At 38.4% G+C, this 20,792-nt stretch overlaps 1 protein-coding gene across 1 annotated transcript in view; it reads right to left on the bottom strand.

Annotated features, from left to right (window-relative positions):
• Positions 1–20,792, bottom strand: part of LOC132554018 (villin-1-like) — a 49,289-nt gene that overhangs the window by 8,306 nt on the left and 20,191 nt on the right. The window contains 14 exon segments of the mRNA XM_060218312.1: positions 453–508; positions 631–714; positions 1,386–1,490; positions 1,771–1,857; positions 7,358–7,441; positions 7,652–7,786; positions 9,474–9,574; positions 12,828–12,972; positions 14,275–14,367; positions 14,774–14,852; positions 16,914–17,029; positions 17,580–17,693; positions 19,251–19,370; positions 19,998–20,100. Coding sequence (XP_060074295.1) covers positions 453–508; positions 631–714; positions 1,386–1,490; positions 1,771–1,857; positions 7,358–7,441; positions 7,652–7,786; positions 9,474–9,574; positions 12,828–12,972; positions 14,275–14,367; positions 14,774–14,852; positions 16,914–17,029; positions 17,580–17,693; positions 19,251–19,370; positions 19,998–20,100 — 1,422 coding nt within the window.

Raw genomic sequence — 20,792 nt, 5'->3', positions numbered from 1 at the left:
CATCCTCATTAGATATGCGAGGAATTCACTGTTGATCTAACTTGGGCAAGAGATTATTTATTAGGTAACAAGTGTACCAACCAAGTTTCATTAAACATCACGCAGTCCTTCAAAAGATATCAGGCAGAAATCAGCATCCAGATGGACAGAAGGACAGATGGGAGGATGGACAGACAGACAGACTCATTGGAATATCCCTCATCAACTTTATTAGGCAGGGGATAATTATCAGATACATCAAATCTAAAAGTTTAAGTTTGCTGATGTTTTTAAAGATTAAAATAGCACCAACAGGAACTAATACAATGTTAAACTTGAAAAGGACATTTGAGTACTACTTGAGAAACAGCCACAACAACAACACAAACTAACCACCAACAACAATGCAGCACAAACCAGCAAGGAAAAGTGATTTTAATATAACTCCTGTTGATGAACTACATCATACTTACCGAGAATATCGTGCACACATCTTCTTGGCCATTTCTCTTTCATCTCCAGTACAGCCCTGCATTATCAAAACAAGAAAGGGTGAGTTTTGGCTGTCATCACTGGACACAAGAAAATGGTCAGTTAAGCTGGTCATCGCTGATTTTACAAAGAAAGAAAGATTGGAGGGGAGGTACTTACCTTTCCCATCCAAAGGTGAAGAGAGGTCTTGGTGACAATCACAAACACATCATTGGAGTTGAGAGAGGCAGCACGAAGTGGCACCTTAAATATCAGATACATAGTTATCATACCAGACAGTAGTAATTATACCAATGTTCATAAAATGTCCATGGACACAATTCAGGAAATGTTCTGGTAAATTTTTCCAAATTACCTACAAGATATCCATGGATAATTTTCCATGGAATATCCATTGATTTCCCCAGGGAAATCATGAAATTTGCATGATCAGAACTAGTCCAAGAGAGGTTAATATTTCTATGCTCCATTTCAGGATGAATTTTGACTTAAGGTCTGGACTGACCCTAATACAATAATATATCATGTAATAGAAAACCTGCCTTTAACTAAAGTCGATATTTCTGGTATATTTCAGTGGAACTGAATTCAATCTAGACACATGTGACACCTAATTTATAAGTATATGAAGTGAGGTAGTTTACAGTCACCATTTCAACTCCTGGGTGGTCTCTACCATCACCAATTAGAGCCAAAGTTTTTCAAATCAGGAGGTTATTACAAAATATAGGAAAAAATGAGGCAATCACTACAAGACAAAATTTAGGTCGAAAATATCAGAGGTTCTACTTCTGGTGGGAGATTAAACATGTTGTTAACAGAAATGTTTCTCTGATGACTTAGCTGCTGTGCAGTCCCACCAACATTTCTAAAAAGTTAATACTTTTCAGACGAAAGACGAGACAGTTGCTTACCTGTACTGCTTTAAAAGACAGCTGTGACAGACCACGCAGATGTAACATGCATTTGTCACTTGGTCCATCCTCATGATTTCTCTCTTCATTCTTGTCCTGACTTCCCTAAAATGTCAGGATTTATTTGAGTTAGTTACAGTGGGTGGTGGTATAGACTAAAGCTTGTATTCTCTGATTTTTTTTCAGATAAACCTGAACCTGATTATTTTCAAACAGAAACAAATAAATAAGCTGTAGATTAGAATTTCTGGATATGAATCACAGCAAAATCCTTTACTTTGGAGAGTGGTACACAAATTAACTCAAATCACAGCAAAATAATTTTACATGTATATTCCTCTGAGGAAGGGAAAAACTCTTTCACTTAAAGACGGAAACATCCTACGAAATGTAAACTTACTGAGTAGACAATCATTTTTCCATCAAACATTGCCATGAAATGTGGTGGCTCCTTCCCCTGCACAACTCGTATCTGTTAACAGCAACACAAGCTAGCAGTTTTTACAACAGATTTGAACTTATAGGGTTACATTGCTGTAGAGTGGTAATGCTTAAGTTTGGAGGTACTGTGGAATCATGTTTTTAGAGTGTATTGTGGGATATCAAAACAGGTTGTGTAAACATATAACAGATTGTGATGTGTGAATACACAACATATTGTGATGTGTAAAAATATAACAGGTTGTGATGTATAAAAATATAACAGGTTGTGATGTATAAAACATAACTTGTGTGTTATGGGGACACATTATTGGTGTGTTGTGGGGAAACATTATTGGTGTGTTGTGGGGAAACATTATTGGTGTGTTGTGGGGAAACATTATTGGTGTGGTGTGGGGAAACATTATTGGTGTGTTGTGGGGAAACATTATTGGTGTGTTGTGGGGAAACATTATTGGTGTGTTGTGGGGAAACATTATTGGTGTGTTGTGGGGAAACATTATTGGTGTGTTGTGGGGAAACATTATTGGTGTGTTGTGGGGAAACATTATTGGTGTGTTGTGGGGAAACATTATTGGTGTGTTGTGGGGAAACATTATTGGTGTGTTGTGGGGAAACATTATTGGTGTGTTGTGGGGAAACATTATTGGTGTGTTGTGGGGAAACATTATTGGTTGTCGTTAGGAAACATTATTGGTGTGTTGTGGGGAATCATTATTGGTGTGTTGTGGGGAATCATTATTGGTGTGTTGTGGGGAAACATTATTGGTGTGTTGTGGGGAAACATTATTGGTGTGTTGTGGGGAAACATTATTGGTGTGTTGTGGGGAAACATTATTGGTGTGTTGTGGGGAAACATTATTGGTGTGTTGTGGGGAAACATTATTGGTTGTCATTAGGAAACATTATTGGTGTGTTGTGGGGAAACATTATTGGTGTGTTGTGGGGAAACATTATTGGTGTGTTGTGTGGAAACATTATTGGTGTGTTGTGGGGAAACATTATTGGTGTGTTGTGGGGAAACATTATTGGTGTGTTGTGGGGAAACATTATTGGTGTGTTGTGGGGAAACATTATTGGTGTGTTGTGGGGAAACATTATTGGTGTGTTGTGGGTGTTGTGGGGAAACATTATTGGTGTGTTGTGGGGAACATTATTGGTGTGTTGTGGGGAAACATTATTGGTGTGTTGTGGGGAAACATTATTGGTGTGTTGTGGGTGTGTTGTGGGGAAACATTATTGGTGTGTTGTGGGGAAACATTATTGGTGTGTTGTGGGGAAACATTATTGGTGTGTTGTGGGGAAACATTATTGGTGTGTTGTGGGGAAACATTATTGGTGTGTTGTGGGGAAACATTATTGGTGTGTTGTGGGGAAACATTATTGGTGTGTTGTGGGGAAACATTATTGGTGTGTTGTGGGGTGTGTTGTGGGGAAACATTATTGGTGTGTTGGTGTGTTGTGGGGAAACATTATTGGTGTGTTGTGGGGAACATTATTGGTGTGTTGTGGGGTGTGTTGTGGGGAAACATTATTGGTGTGTTGTGGGGAAACATTATTGGTGTGTTGGAAACATTATTGGTGTGTTGTGGGGAAACATTATTGGTGTGTTGTCAGGGGAAACATTATTGGTGTGTTGTGGGGAACATTATTGGTGTGTTGTGGGGAAACATTATTGGTGTGTTGTGGGGAAACATGTGTGTGTTGTGGGGAAACATTATTGGTGTGTTGTGGGGAAACATTATTGGTGTGTTGTGGGGAAACATTATTGGTGTGTTGTGGGGAAACATTATTGGTGTGTTGTGGGGAAACATTATATCTGAAGAGAACACGACGGAAATACATTACCAGTGTGGAATCTCTATTGGGGTGTTGTGGGGAAACATTATTGGTGTGTTGTGGGGAAACATTATTGGTGTGTTGTGGGGAAACATTATTGGTGTGTTGTGGGGAAACATTATTGGTGTGTTGTGGGGAAACATTATTGGTGTGTTGTGGGGAAACATTATTGGTGTGTTGTGGGGAAACATTATTGGTGTGTTGTGGGGAAACATTATTGGTGTGTTGTGGGGAAACATTATTGGTGTGTTGTGGGGAAACATTAAACATTGGTGTGTTGTGGTGTGGAAACATTATTGGTGTGTTGTGGGGAAACATTATTGGTGTGTTGTGGGGAAACATTATTGGTGTGTTGTGGGGAAACATTATTGGTGTGTTGTGGGGAAACATTATTGGTGTGTTGTGTGGAAACATTGGTGTGTTGTGGGGAAACATTATTGGTGTGTTGTGGGGAAACATTATTGGTGTGTTGTGTGGAAACTGTGGGGAAACATTATTGGTGTGTTGTGGGGAAACATTATTGGTGTGTTGTGGGGAAACATTATTGGTGTGTTGTGGGGAAACATTATTGGTGTGTTGTGGGGAAACATTATTGGTGTGTTGTGGGGAAACATTATTGGTGTGTTGTGGGGAAACATTATTGGTGTGTTGTGGGGAAACATTATTGGTGTGTTGTGGGGAAACATTATTGGTGTGTTGAAACATAGGTGTGTTGTGGGGAAACATTATTGGTGTGTTGTGGGGAAACATTATTGGTGTGTTGTGGGGAAACATTATTGGTGTGTTGTGGGGAAACATTATTGGTGTGTTGTGGGGAAACATTATTGGTGTGTTGTGGGGAAACATTATTGGTGTGTTGTGGGGAAACATTATTGGTGTGTTGTGAGGAAACATTATTGGTGTGTTGTGAGGAAACATTATTGGTGTGTTGTGGGGAAACATTATTGGTGTGTTGTGGGGAAACATTATTGGTGTGTTGTGGGGAAACATTATTGGTGTGTTGTGGGGAAACATTATTGGTGTGTTGTGGGGAAACATTATTGGTGTGTTGTGGGGAAACATTATTGGTGTGTTGTGGGGAAACATTATTGGTGTGTTGTGGGGAAACATTATTGGTGTGTTGTGGGGAAACATTATTGGTGTGTTGTGGGGAAACATTATTGGTGTGTTGTGGGGAAACATTATTGGTGTGTTGTGGGGAAACATTATTGGTGTGTTGTGTTATTGGTGTGTTGTGGGGAAACATTATTGGTGTGTGTGTTGTGTGTTGTGTGGGAAACATTATTGGTGTGTTGTGGGGAAACATTATTGGTGTGTTGTGGGGAAACATTATTGGTGTGTTGTGGGGAAACATTATTGGTGTGTTGTGGGGAAACATTATTGGTGTGTTGTGGGGAAACATTATTGGTGTGTTGGTGTGTTGTGGGGAAACATTATTGGTGTGTTGTGGGGAAACATTATTGGTGTGTTGTGGGGAAACATTATTGGTGTGTTGTGGGGAAACATTATTGGTGTGTTGTGGGGAAACATTATTGGTGTGTTGTGGGGAAACATTATTGGTGTGTTGTGTGGAAACATTATTGGTGTGTTGTGTGGAAACATTATTGGTGTGTTGTGGGGAAACATTATTGGTTGTCGTTAGGAAACATTATTGGAAACATTATTGGTTTGGTGTGTTGTGGGGAAACATTATTGGTGTGTTGTGTGGAAACATTGGTGTGTTGTGGAGAAACATTATTGGTGTGTTGTGGGGAAACATTATTGGTGTGTTGTGGGGAAACATTATTGGTGTGTTGTGGGGAAACATTATTGGTGTGTTGTGAGGAAACATTATTGGTGTGGTGTGGGGAAACATTATTGGTGTGTTGTGGGGAAACATTATTGGTGTGTTGTGGGGAAACATTATTGGTGTGTTGTGGGGAAACATTATTGGTTGTCGTTAGGAAACATTATTGGTGTGTTGTGGGGAAACATTATTGGTGTGTTGTGGGGAAACATTATTGGTGTGTTGTGGGGAAACATTATTGGTGTGTTGTGGGGAAACATTATTGGTGTGTTGTGTGGAAACATTATTGGTGTGTTGTGGGGAAACATTATTGGTGTGTTGTGGGGAAACATTATTGGTGTGTTGTGGGGAAACATTATTGGTGTGTTGTGGGGAAACATTATTGGTGTGTTGTGGGGAAACATTATTGGTGTGTTGTGGGGAAACATTATTGGTGTGTTGTGGGGAAACATTATTGGTGTGTTGTGGTGTGTTGTGGGGAAACATTATTGGTGTGTTGTGTTATTGGTGTGTTGTGGGGAAACATTATTGGTGTGTTGTGGGGAAACATTATTGGTGTGTTGTGGGGAAACATTATTGGTGTGTTGTGGGGAAACATTATTGGTGTGTTGTGGGGAAACATTATTGGTGTGTTGTGGGGAAACATTATTGGTGTGTTGTGGGGAAACATTATTGGTGTGTTGTGGGGAAACATTATTGGTGTGTTGTGGGGAAACATTATTGGTGTGTTGTAGGGAAACATTATTGGTGTGTTGTGGGGAAACATTATTGGTGTGTTGTGGGGAAACATTATTGGTGTGTTGTGGGGGAAACATTATTGGTGTGTTGTGGGGAAACATTATTGGTGTGTTGTGGGGAAACATTATTGGTGTGTTGTGGGGAAACATTATTGGTGTGTTGTGGGGAAACATTATTGGTGTGTTGTGGGGAAACATTATTGGTGTGTTGTGGGGAAACATTATTGGTGTGTTGTGGGGAAACATTATTGGTGTGTTGTGAAACATTATTGGTTGTGGGGAAACATTATTGGTGTGTTGTGGGGAAACATTATTGGTGTGTTGGTGTGTTGTGGGGAAACATTATTGGTGTGTTGTGGGGAAACATTATTGGTGTGTTGTGGGGAAACATTATTGGTGTGTTGTGGGGAAACATTATTGGTGTGTTGTGGGGAAACATTATTGGTGTGTTGTGGGGAAACATTATTGGTGTGTTGTGGGGAAACATTGGTGTGTTGTGGGGAAACATTATTGGTGTGTTGTGGGGAAACATTGGTGTGTTGTGGGGAAACATTATTGGTGTGTTGTGGGGAAACATTATTGGTGTGTTGTGGGGAAACATTATTGGTGTGTTGTGGGGAAACATTATTGGTGTGTTGTGGGGAAACATTATTGGTGTGTTGTGGGGAAACATTATTGGTGTGTTGTGGGGAAACATTATTGGTGTGTTGTGGGGAAACATTATTGGTGTGTTGTGGGGAAACATTATTGGTGTGTTGTGGGGAAACATTATTGGTGTGTTGTGGGGAAACATTATTGGTGTGTTGTGGGGAAACATTATTGGTGTGTTGTGGGGAAACATTATTGGTGTGTTGTGGGGAAACATTATTGGTGTGTTGTGGGGACACATTATTGGTGTGTTGTGGGGAAACATTATTGGTGTGTTGTGGGGAAACATTATTGGTGTGTTGTGGGGAAACATTATTGGTGTGTTGTGGGGAAACATTATTGGTGTGTTGTGGGGAAATATAAAAGGTGTACTGTGAAACATTATTGGTGTGTTGTGGGGAAACATTATTGAAACATCTGTAAGTGTGTTGTGGAGAAGAAACAAGACAGTTGTTAAACTACCTGTGTTGTGGTTCAAGGACAGCAAACTGGTGTGTAACGCATCATTCATTTGAACAAACTTGGTAGTCCTTCATCCCAGCATGTCACAGTTCAACAGCTTTAAGGGCTGAGGTTCCTCTCTCTATGTTGGTGGAATGGGTACCCTGTAATTCAGGTAGTGCACAAAGTTATCAGAATACACAAAAAATACCTCAACATATCTGACTTATATAGGAAACAGTTTTTCTGAAAATGATCTGATCAATCTTTGAGTCATGATCAAGCTTACCATATCATGATTTCAGACCCAATGACAGTCAATCAGGTGTCAAAGAACTCAACAAGCCATTCCTAAGTGTAATTAACGAGCTTACCTGCCAGAAGTAGATGATGTTCTTTTCTCCCCCAGATTGATATGTGTATTGTATCACATAACAGTCCCCACCATAAAACTCGGCCCAATGCTTCTTCCCTTGGGGTTCCAGATTCTCATTCTGCACATGCCAAATCTATAACAAATCAAATATCTCTGGATACTTCATACAACACAACAAAAAAAAACTATCAGAAAACTGACAGAGTAGGATTCCAGATTCCAGGACATTAGGTGCAAAGATATTAAATTCATTTACTGAACTTCTCCTGTCAGATATTATGTTAGAATTCCTTCTATTAGATGTCATGTTAGAATATTATCTGTCAGATGTCATGATAGATTTTCATGTCAGAGGTCATGTTAGATTTTCTTGTCAAAGGCCATGTTAGATTTTCTTGTTAGAGGTCATGTTAGATTTTCATGTCAGAGGTCATGTTAGATTTTCTTGTCAGAGGTCATGTTAGATTTTCTTCTGTTACAGGTCATGTAAAAATTTCTCTTATCAGGTGTCATGTTAGAATATTTTCTGTAAGATTTAATGTTAGAATTTCTTGTCAGACTCTAGGGTAGAATTTCTTGTCAGAGGTCATTTTAGAATTTCTCCTGTCAGACTCCATGTTAGAATTTCTTGTCAGAGGTCATGCTAGAATTTCTCCTGTCAGACTCCATGTTAGAGTTTCCTGTCAGAGGTCATGCTAGAATTTCTCCTGTCAGACTCCATGTTAGAGTTTCCTGTCAGAGGTCATGCTAGAATTTCTCCTGTCAGACTCCATGTTAGAATTTCTTGTCAGAGGTCATGTTAGAATTCTCCTGTCAGATTCCATGTTAGTGTTTCCTGTCAGAGGTCATGTTAGAATTTATCCTGTCGGAATCCATGTTAGAATTTCTTGTCAGAGGTCATGTTAGAATTTCTCCTGTCAGAATCTATGTTAGAATTTCCTGTCAGAGGTCATGTTAGAATTTATCCTGTCGGAATCCATGTTAGAATTTCCTGTCAGAGGTCATGTTAGAATTTATCCTGTCGGAATCCATGTTAGAATTTCCTGTCAGAGGTCATGTTAGAATTTCTCCAGTCGGAATCCATGTTAGAATTTCCTGTCAGAGGTCATGTTAGAATTTCTCCAGTCGGAATCCATGTTAGAATTTCCTGTCAGAGGTCATGTTAGAATTTATCCTGTCAGATTCCATGTTAGTGTTTCCTGTCAGAGGTCATGTTAGAATTTATCCTGTCGGAATCCATGTTAGAATTTCTTGTCAGAGGTCATGTTAGAATTTCTCCTGTCAGAATCTATGTTAGAATTTCCTGTCAGAGGTCATGTTAGAATTTATCCTGTCGGAATCCATGTTAGAATTTCTTGTCAGAGGTCATGTTAGAATTTATCCTGTCGGAATCCATGTTAGAATTTCCTGTCAGAGGTCATGTTAGAATTTATCCTGTCGGAATCCATGTTAGAATTTCCTGTCAGAGGTCATGTTAGAATTTCTCCAGTCGGAATCCATGTTAGAATTTCCTGTCAGAGGTCATGTTAGAATTTATCCTGTCGGAATCCATGTTAGAATTTCTTGTCAGAGGTCATGTTAGAATTTATCCTGTCACATTCCATGTTAGAATTTCTTGTCAGAGGTCATGTTAGAATTTCTCCTGTCGGAATCCATGTTGGAATTTCTCCTGTCACATTCCATGTTGGAATTTCTCCTGTAAAACATCATGATAGATTATTTTCTGTTAGAGGTAATGTGTGAATTTCTCATCGGATGTCATGTTAGTATCTCTGTCAGACTCCATGTTACTATTTTTGCTGTCAGACATCATTAAATACCTCAACACGACCAGATCCATCGTCGACCATCTGCGTTTCTGCAGCCAGCTGAGGGTTTGAGTGGAGAGTGGAGGCATCAAACTTGGTCTGTACTGTCTTAGCTGTAAAAGTGAAGTTCACATAATGACCCACTTCATCACACATATATAGTAAAGGACATTGTTCATCACACAGATATATTATAGAACCTTGTTCATCACACAGATATATTAAAGGACCTTGTCCATCACACAAATATATTAAAGGACCTTGTTCATCACACATATATTAAAGGACCTTGTCCATCATACAAATATATCATAGGACCTTGTCTATCACACAGATATATTAAAGGACTTTGTTCTCCACACAAGTTCACATAATTTACTTCATCACACATATATAGTAAAGGACATTGTTCATCACACAGGTATATTATAGAACACTTATCACACAGGTATAATTAAGAACACTTATCACACAGGTATAAGTAAGAACACTTATCACACAGGTATAAGTAAGAACACTTATCACACAGGTATATTAAAGGACACTTATCACACAGGATATTAAAGGACCTTGTTCATCACACAAATATATCACACAGGTATAAGTAAGAACACTTATCACACAGGTATAAGTAAGAACACTTATCACACAGGTATAAGTAAGAACACTTATCACACAGGTATAAGTAAGAACACTTATCACACAGGTATAAGTAAGAACACTTATCACACAGGTATAAGTAAGAACACTTATCACACAGGTATAAGTAAGAACACTTATCACACAGGTATAAGTAAGAACACTTATCACACAGGTATAAGTAAGAACACTTATCACACAGGTATAAGTAAGAACACTTATCACACAGGTATAAGTAAGAACACTTATTTATCACACAGGTATAAGTAAGAACACTTATCACACAGGTATAAGTAAGAACACTTATCACACAGGTATAAGTAAGAACACTCATCACACAGGTATAAGTAAGAACACTCATCACACAGGTATAAGTAAGAACACTTATCACACAGGTATAAGTAAGAACACTTATCACACAGGTATAAGTAAGAACACTTATCACACAGGTATAAGTAAGAACACTTATCACACAGGTATAAGTAAGAACACTTATCACACAGGTATAAGTAAGAACACTTATCACACAGGTATAAGTAAGAACACTTATCACACAGGTATAAGTAAGAACACTTATCACACAGGTATAAGTAAGAACACTTATCACACAGGTATAAGTAAGAACACTTATCACACAGGTATAAGTAAGAACACTTATCACACAGGTATAAGTAAGAACACTTATCACACAGGTATAAGTAAGAACACTTATCACACAGGTATAAGTAAGAACACTTATCACACAGGTATAAGTAAGAACACTTATCACACAGGTATAAGTAAGAACACTTATCACACAGGTATAAGTAAGAACACTTATCACACAGGTATAAGTAAGAACACTTATCACACAGGTATAAGTAAGAACACTTATCACACAGGTATAAGTAAGAACACTTATCACACAGGTATAAGTAAGAACACTTATCACACAGAACACTTATCACACAGGTATAAGTAGGACCACTTATCACACAGGTATAAGTAAGAACACTTATCACACAGGTATAAGTAAGAACACTTATCACACAGGTATAAGTAAGAACACTTATCACACAGGTATAAGTAAGAACACTTATCACACAGGTATAAGTAAGAACACTTATCACACAGGTATAAGTAAGAACACTTATCACACAGGTATAAGTAAGAACACTTATCACACAGGTATAAGTAAGAACACTTATCACACAGGTATAAGTAAGAACACTTATCACACAGGTATAAGTAAGAACACTTATCACACAGGTATAAGTAAGAACACTTATCACACAGGTATAAGTAAGAACACTTATCACACAGGTATAAGTAAGAACACTTATCACACAGGTATAAGTAAGAACACTTATCACACAGGTATAAGTAAGAACACTTATCACACAGGTATAAGTAAGAACACTTATCACACAGGTATAAGTAAGAACACTTATTTATCACACAGGTATAAGTAAGAACACTTATCACACAGGTATAAGTAAGAACACTTATCACACAGGTATAAGTAAGAACACTTATCACACAGGTATAAGTAAGAACACTTATCACACAGGTATAAGTAAGAACACTTATCACACAGGTATAAGTAAGAACACTTATCACACAGGTATAAGTAAGAACACTTATCACACAGGTATAAGTAAGAACACTTATCACACAGGTATAAGTAAGAACACTTATTTATCACACAGGTATAAGTAAGAACACTTATCACACAGGTATAAGTAAGAACACTTATCACACAGGTATAAGTAAGAACACTTATCACACAGGTATAAGTAAGAACACTTATCACACAGGTATAAGTAAGAACACTTATCACACAGGTATAAGTAAGAACACTTATCACACAGGTATAAGTAAGAACACTTATCACACAGGTATAAGTAAGAACACTTATCACACAGGTATAAGTAAGAACACTTATTTATCACACAGGTATAAGTAAGAACACTTATCACACAGGTATAAGTAAGAACACTTATTTATCACACAGGTATAAGTAAGAACACTTATCACACAGGTATAAGTAAGAACACTTATTTATCACACAGGTATAAGTAAGAACACTTATCACACAGGTATAAGTAAGAACACTTATTTATCACACAGGTATAAGTAAGAACACTTATTTATCACACAGGTATAAGTAAGAACACTTATCACACAGGTATAAGTAAGAACACTTATTTATCACACAGGTATAAGTAAGAACACTTATCACACAGGTATAAGTAAGAACACTTATCACACAGGTATAAGTAAGAACACTTATCACACAGGTATAAGTAAGAACACTTATCACACAGGTATAAGTAAGAACACTTATCACACAGGTATAAGTAAGAACATTTATCACACAGGTATAAGTAAGAACACTTATCACACAGGTATAAGTAAGAACACTTATCACACAGGTATAAGTAAGAACACTTATCACACAGGTATAAGTAAGAACACTTATCACACAGGTATAAGTAAGAACACTTATCACACAGGTATAAGTAAGAACACTTATCACACAGGTATAAGTAAGAACACTTATCACACAGGTATAAGTAAGAACACTTATTTATCACACAGGTATAATTAAGGTCCTTGATCATAAGAATTTAGTATTTTGTATGCTGAAGGATAATTTCTGTTTCACATCATTGCATTTGCCAAAATCCTAAGAATTTTCCAAGATGAAACATAAAAACAAGAAATTTAAATTTGGATAATGTTTACCTATTCTATTGCGGTTGTAACTTTTCCCAGATGACTTTGGCTGAGGCCAGTTATTGAACAGCCACTGGAATTCGACAGGCTCAGCACCTTGAGATGTTGTTGTCACTTGTGTGTTGAGGTTAAGCCCCTTTTTATTCAGAAATCCCTAAAGGGAGAAAAATAAACTCTTAAATACTCCTGTTGAATGCAAAAAACATGATGTAGTCACATTAAAAGTAAAGTCACTCATCACAGCAAGAATCATGCACTCACCAAAGCTACTAATACACTCACCACAGCTACAGACATGTACTCACCACAGCTAGTCACACACTCACCACAGCTAGTCACACACTCACCACAGCTAGTCACACACTTACCACAGCTAGTCACACACTCACCACAGCTAGTCACACACTTACCACAGCTAGAGACATGTACTCACCACAGCTAGTCACACACTCACCACAGCTAGTCACACACTTACCACAGCTAGTCACACACTCACCACAGCTAGTCACACACTTACCACAGCTAGTCACACACTTACCACAGCTAGTCACACACTCACCACAGCTAGTCACACACTCACCACAGCTAGTCACACACTCACCACAGCTAGTCACACACTTACCACAGCTAGTCACACACTCACCACAGCTAGTCACACACTCACCACAGCTAGTCACACACTCACCACAGCTAGTCACACACTTACAACAGCTAGTCACGCACTTACCACAGCTAGAGACATGTACTAACCACAGCTAGTCACACAGTTACCACAGCTAGTCACACACTTACCACAGCTAGTCACACACTTACCACAGCAAGTCACGCACTTACCACAGCTAGTTATGTACTCACCACAGCTAGTCACACACTTACCACAGCTAGAGACATGTACTCACCACAGCTAGTCACACACTCACCACAGCTAGTCACACACTTACAACAGCTAGTCACGCACTCACCACAGCTAGTCACACACTTACAACAGCTAGTCACACACTTACCACAGCTAGTCACACACTCACCAAAGCTAGTCACGCACTTACCACAGCTAGTTATGTACTCACCACAGCTAGTCACACACTTACCACAGCTAGACATGTACTCACCACAGCTAGTCACACACTCACCACAGCTAGTCACACACTTACAACAGCTAGTCACGCACTTACCACAGCTAGAGACATGTACTCACCACAGCTAGTCACACACTTACCACAGCTAGAGACATGTACTCACCACAGCTAGTCACACACTTACCACACTAGTCACACACTTACCATAGCTAGTCACACACTCACCACAGCTAGTCACACACTTACAACAGCTAGTCACACACTTACCACAGCTAGTCACACACTCACTCTCACCACAGCTAGTCACACACTCACCACAGCTAGTCCTGTACTCACCACAGCTAGTCCTGTTCTCACCACAGAGAGAGTTATGTACTCACCACGGCCAGATTCATGCCTTTCCTCTCCTTCTGAGATGCTCCTTTGCCCTTCCAGAACCAGATTCTCTGGTTACTTGAGATGATGAAGGCGTCCTAAAAACAAAAAAGATCACAAAGTCACAACAATTCATACTATAAACAAACATAAATGCCTCATCCTTAGAGACCTATTTAAGCACATAAAAAAGCTTCCTAACAAAAATTAAAACCAACACTTCATTCATAAGTCTCAGAAACATAATTGATTGTTAAGAGGAACATATTATTCTCTTGTTTGTAAGTCTCTATTCCCAAATTTCTGATTAATGAACATTCCCCTGAAATACCCAAGTATACAGTTTCTGAAAATTGTGGTCTGAATGAATCTAAATGGGGACATAATTCTCTGCAGGTTTCAAATAAAACACAATACTTATTAAATGTACCGCCATTCTACAGTTTCAACATAATGGACCTAATAACAAGGTCCTTTTGTTTCAATAGAATAAACATGACTTACATTAGGATCAAGGTCCTCGTGTTTCAACGGACCTGTTTTCACCTCAGACACTGTTAAAGTATCATCTTCCTCTTTCACTCTGTAAGTAAAACACTGATCAAGTGAAAGAATGGGTTTGTTAAACAACGGCTTTCTTAATGGACTAGTGAGAACTGAGATAACTCTATAAACAACAAAGAGAATTGGGAAGGGCATGTCTGTGTCTTTACCGCTGTATATATCCTGAAGGCAGCCCAAAAAGTTTTGTTTGTATTCTGCGTTTATCGCGTTTATGAAGTAAATGGTGGAAACCTCACTGAACTACACACTAAAATCTCTACCATGGACAGGAAATGTCGAACCACATACTTTGTATCTAATATCTATGATAGTTGAAACTGGTACACCACTTCCTGTAGATCTCCACCACAGTTTGGAAATGTTCAACCACACATTTCAATTCTCTACCACCGACAGGAAATGTTGAACCATACTCTACAGATCTCCGCAACAGGTAGGGACATCAAACTGCACATTTTGTATCTCCATAACAAGTAGGAAACTTCTAATCACACATTTATGGATATCAAAACAGGAGGGACACGTCTACTACACACTTCAGATCTCTATCACAGGAGGGGAATGTCAAACTACACAGTTCAGATCTCTATCACAGGAGGGGAACGTCAAACTACACACTTCAGATCTCTATCACAGGCAGGACACGTCAAACTACACACTTCAGATCTCTATCACAGGCAGGACACATCAAACTACACACTTCAGATGTCTATCACAGGAGAACGTCAAACTACACAGTTCAGATCTCTATCACAGAAGGAGAACGTCAAACTACACAGTTCAGATCTCAATCACAGGCAGGACACGTCAAACTACACACTTCAGATCTCTATCACAGAAGGAGAATGTCAAACTACACACTTCAGATCTCTATCACAGGCAGGACACGTCAAACTACACACTTCAGATCTCTATCACAGGAGAACGTCAAACTACACACTTCAGATCTCTATCACAGGCAGGACACGTCAAACTACACACTTCAGATCTCTATCACAGGAGGGGAACATCAAACTACACACTTCAGATCTCTATCACAGGCAGGACACGTCAAACTACACACTTCAGATCTCTATCACAGGAGGGGAACATCAAACTACACACTTCAGATCTCTATCACAGGCAGGACACGTCAAACTACACACTTCAGATCTCTATCACAGGCAGGACACGTCAAACTACACACTTCAGATCTCTATCACAGGAGAGGAACGTCAAACTACACAGTTCAGATCTCTATCACAGGAGGAGAAAGTCAAACTACACAGTTCAGATCTCTATCACAGGCAGGACACGTCAAACTACACACTTCAGATGTCTATCACAGGAGAACGTCAAACTACACAGTTCAGATCTCTATCACAGATCTCTATCACACAGGCAGGACACGTCAAACTACACACTTCAGATCTCTATCACAGGAGGGGAACATCAAACTACACACTTCAGATCTCTATCACAGGCAGGACACGTCAAACTACACACTTCAGATCTCTATCACAGGAGGGGAACGTCAAACTACACACTTCAGATCTCTATCACAGGCAGGACACGTCAAACTAAACACTTCAGATCTCTATCACAGGAGGGGAACGTCAAACTACACAGTTCAGATCTCTATCACAGGAGGAGAAAGTCAAACTACACACTTCAGATCTCTATCACAGGAGGGGAACATCAAACTACACACTTCAGATCTCTATCACAGGCAGGACACGTCAAACTACACAGTTCAGATCTCTATCACAGGAGGGGAACATCAAACTACACAGTTCAGATCTCTATCACAGGAGGAGAAAGTCAAACTACACAGTTCATATCTCTATCACAGGCAGGACATGTCAAACTACACAGTTCAGATCTCTATCACAGGCAGGACACGTCAAACTACACAGTTCAGATCTCTATCACAGGTAAAGAAACCATTAACTTAAGATTAAGTTGCCCCCCCCCCCCTCCCCCAAAGAAAAAAAACAAAATCTATTTATTTCAATAACCTGTAGTATGCTTACTCTTTCAGTCAATGTTCTGGAAGATGTAATGCCATTATAATAGTGTAAAGCTGAGGAATATTACTTACACATAGAGTTTGCTAGTCTTGTCTGGGGTGCTCTCATCAGCTTTAGAATCCTCACCTCCTTCCACAGCCGATTTTAAGTCGGATCTTTTGTTATCTGGCAGATGTTCTTTGAACACCTAAATTGTGAAAAGTCATACCAAACCATTAAATACCTCCATATGATGAGTCAACCACAACATACTACACCACAAGACGGTAAATATGATCAGTGAAAAATCATACAACACCACCAGAGAATAAATGTGCTACTATGATAATGAAGTTTTTCAAATGATACATTTGCTCTTTTGCAAATTTGGTACAAATTTGTTTTTGGATCCTAAAGAAAAAGAGGCCCATTGGGCTGGTATCACTTACCTGGCTTTGGTTGCCTGAAATTGTTTCATCAAAACTAAAGGAATTCTAAATATATAAATCTAAATAATTTGCCACTGGGGCCAAACCGTCTCAAAAGAGGGAGAATTTAATGAATTTGTTCTATTTTTCCTATCATAGGTCTTGCCCCTCTGACCCCAGGGGCACCCAGTGTTTATACAAAATTGATTACACTTCATCAAGAAAGCTTCAGACCTACTGGACCACACCTCTCCTGCCCCCGAGGGCTAAGATCCATCCTTCATACAGAACTGATTTCCTTTAACCCAAAATCAAAAATCTTTCTTTTACCTTCATTTCATTAGGGAATGTCTCCTCCTCCTTCTTCTCCTGACCATCATCTATCACCACTATGTTGCTCTTTTTAGTGCGGCCATTCTTCAGCTGAGTAGCATAATTTAATCCCTGTAAGAAAGTGACATTTTAATACCATGCTCTGACCCGGGATGTCAGAAATATCAACACTGCTTCTGGCTGGAAACAGACTCACAAGTGAGTCAAACAATTCTTCAGTGAAGTATGTTATAACTTTCAGTATCAACATGATATAAATAATAACATGTGAGAATATGTCAGTATATTTTTATATTTTTTTGAAATGTTTGATTTATCTGTTGAGTTAGAATATGACGGTATAATGTTACACTATACCTTCATGACGTCACGGTAAAATGTTACACTATACCTTCATGACATCACAGTATAATGTTACACTATATCTTCATGACATCACGGTATAATGTTACACTGTATCTTCATGACATCAAAGTATAATGCTACACTATACCTTCATGACATCACAGTATAATGTTACACTATACCTTCATGACATCACAGTATAATGTTACACTATATCTTCATGACATCACGGTATAATGTTACACTATACCTTCATGACATCACGGTATAATGTTACACTATACCTTCATGACATCACAGTATAATGTTACACTATATCTTCATGACATCACAGTGTAATGTTACACTATACCTTCATGACATCACAGTATAATGATACACTATACCTTCATGACATCACGGTATAATGTTACACTATATCTTCATGACATCACAGTATAATGTTACACTATACCTTCATGACATCACGGTATAATGTTACACTATGCCTTCATGACATCACGGTATAATGTTACACTATACCTTCATGACATCACAGTATAATGTTACACTATTTCTACACCATGTCACAGTATAATGTTACACTATATCTTCATGACATCACAGTATAATGTTACACTATATCTTCATGACATCACAATATAATGTTACACTTTACCTTCATGACATCACAGTATAATGTTACACTATACCTTCATGACATCACAGTATAATGTTACACTATACCTTCATGACATCACAGTATAATGTTACACTATTTCTACACCATGTCACAGTATAATGTTACACTATATCTTCATGACATCACAGTATAATGTTACACTATATCTTCATGACATCACAGTATAATGTTACACTATTTCTTCATGACATCACAGTATAATGTTACACTATTTCTACACCATGTCACAGTATAATGTTACACTATATCTTCATGACATCACAGTATAATGTTACACTATATCTTCATGACATCACAGTATAATGTTACACTATTTCTACACCATGTCACAGTATAATGTTACACTATATCTTCATGACATCACAGTATAATGTTACACTATATCTTCATGACATCACAGTATAATGTTACACTATTTCTTCATGACATCACAGTATAATGTTACACTATATCTTCATGACATCACAGTATAATGTTACACTATATCTTCATGACATCACAGTATAATGTTACACTATATCTTCATGACATCACGGTATAATGTTACGCTATTTCTACACAATGTCACAGTATAATGTTACACTATTTCTACACCATGTCACAGTATAATGCTATTTCTTCATGATGGTAGGGTTGCTTACCTTAATCCTCTCACGACGACTGGATTTTTCTCCATTCCAAACAAACATCAACTTGTTTTTGGGGACATCCAGGATAAAAACATCACCTTTGTTCATCGCTGACCAGGCAACCTCGGAAAGCTACCAAAACAAAACTAGAAGTGTCATCTCTAGGATAACTATTAACCTCGGGGGTGAAAAGACTTTACACATCAGTTCTTTTAGTTTCAGTCTAAGAGACCTCAGCATTTCATGAATTTCATTGAATTTCCTTATATATGAACCATTGATTCCATTGTCTAGTTACATTACACACATTAAAATGCCAATCCATAATATATCAACTTTAAGCCATTTTCATGATAAGAAAATATCTCAATTTCAACCAATCAGAACCCTTGATTTATTTTCTATAATAATTATCCTGGAAACACCTGGTGTGTCAAATATATACTTTGATAAGATACACCATTTGACAAAGTTTCATTAAAAATTGATCTTCGGACTGATTTGCCATAACAAAAACCTGTGTACAGTGACCGGGTTACCATGGCTACAAAATGTCTGCTAAAATAACATACATGCACATCTACACTTGATTTATAACATTCCTTTGTAGTTTCATTAAACTTGATTTAAGAGTTTAGGGGTTTACAGACATCCAGGCATGGTGATTCTAGTATACCCACCAAACTTTCTTTGTTGTCTGTACATAATGCGACTGTAACTGCCATACTGAGAGAGTGCCATATTAAGCAGAAGACTTACCTCAGTTATCCGTATGTTATGGGTGCCTTTGACTTGCATTAGTCGCACAGTAAAGGTATGTTCCACATGGTTGAATCCTGATTTAACCCCTCCTTTCATGTAGCTGGTGAGAATACATCAAATTAATTTGATATTTTCTGGTGACATGACATTTCGAGCTTTTTTGTCTAATAACATGAAATTTCAACCTATTTGTCTGGTCTTTCTAAGCAGTACGTTATGACTACCATTCTCATATATGACAACTTCATCTTTGAACATTCATCCAAGACTGAAGTCATAACAGATATGCAGACCTCAAGTTACACAAGTCTGAATCCATCAAGAATTGTCCAGACCTCAAGTTACCCACGACTGAATGTATCAAGAATTGTCCAGACCTTGTGTTACCAAAGACTGAATCTATTAAGAATTGTCCAGACCTTGTGTTACCCAAGACTGAATGTATCAAGAATTGTCCAGACCTCAAGTTACCCAAGACTGAATCCATCAAGAATTGTCCAGACCTTGTGTTACCAAAGACTGAATCTACCCAAAGTTACCCAAGACTGCATCCATCAAGAATTGTCCAGACCTCAAGTTACCCAAGACTGAATGTATCAAGAATTGTCCAGACCTTGTGTCACCCAAGTCTGAATCCATCAAGAATTGTCCAGACCTCAAGTTACCCAAGACTGAATCCATCAAGAATTGTCCAGACCTCAAGTTACCCAAGACTGAATCCATCAAGAATTGTCCAGACCTCAAGTTACCCAAGACTGAATCCATCAAGAATTGTCCAGACCTTGAGTCACC

Source organism: Ylistrum balloti, unplaced genomic scaffold (genome assembly GCF_031769215.1).
Source record: "Ylistrum balloti isolate Yb309-2 unplaced genomic scaffold, AGI_CSIRO_Ybal_v1 Utg370370, whole genome shotgun sequence".
In the NCBI taxonomy this organism is placed as follows: Eukaryota; Metazoa; Mollusca; class Bivalvia; order Pectinida; family Pectinidae; genus Ylistrum; species Ylistrum balloti.
This window is presented reverse-complemented; position numbering and strand designations above follow the sequence as displayed.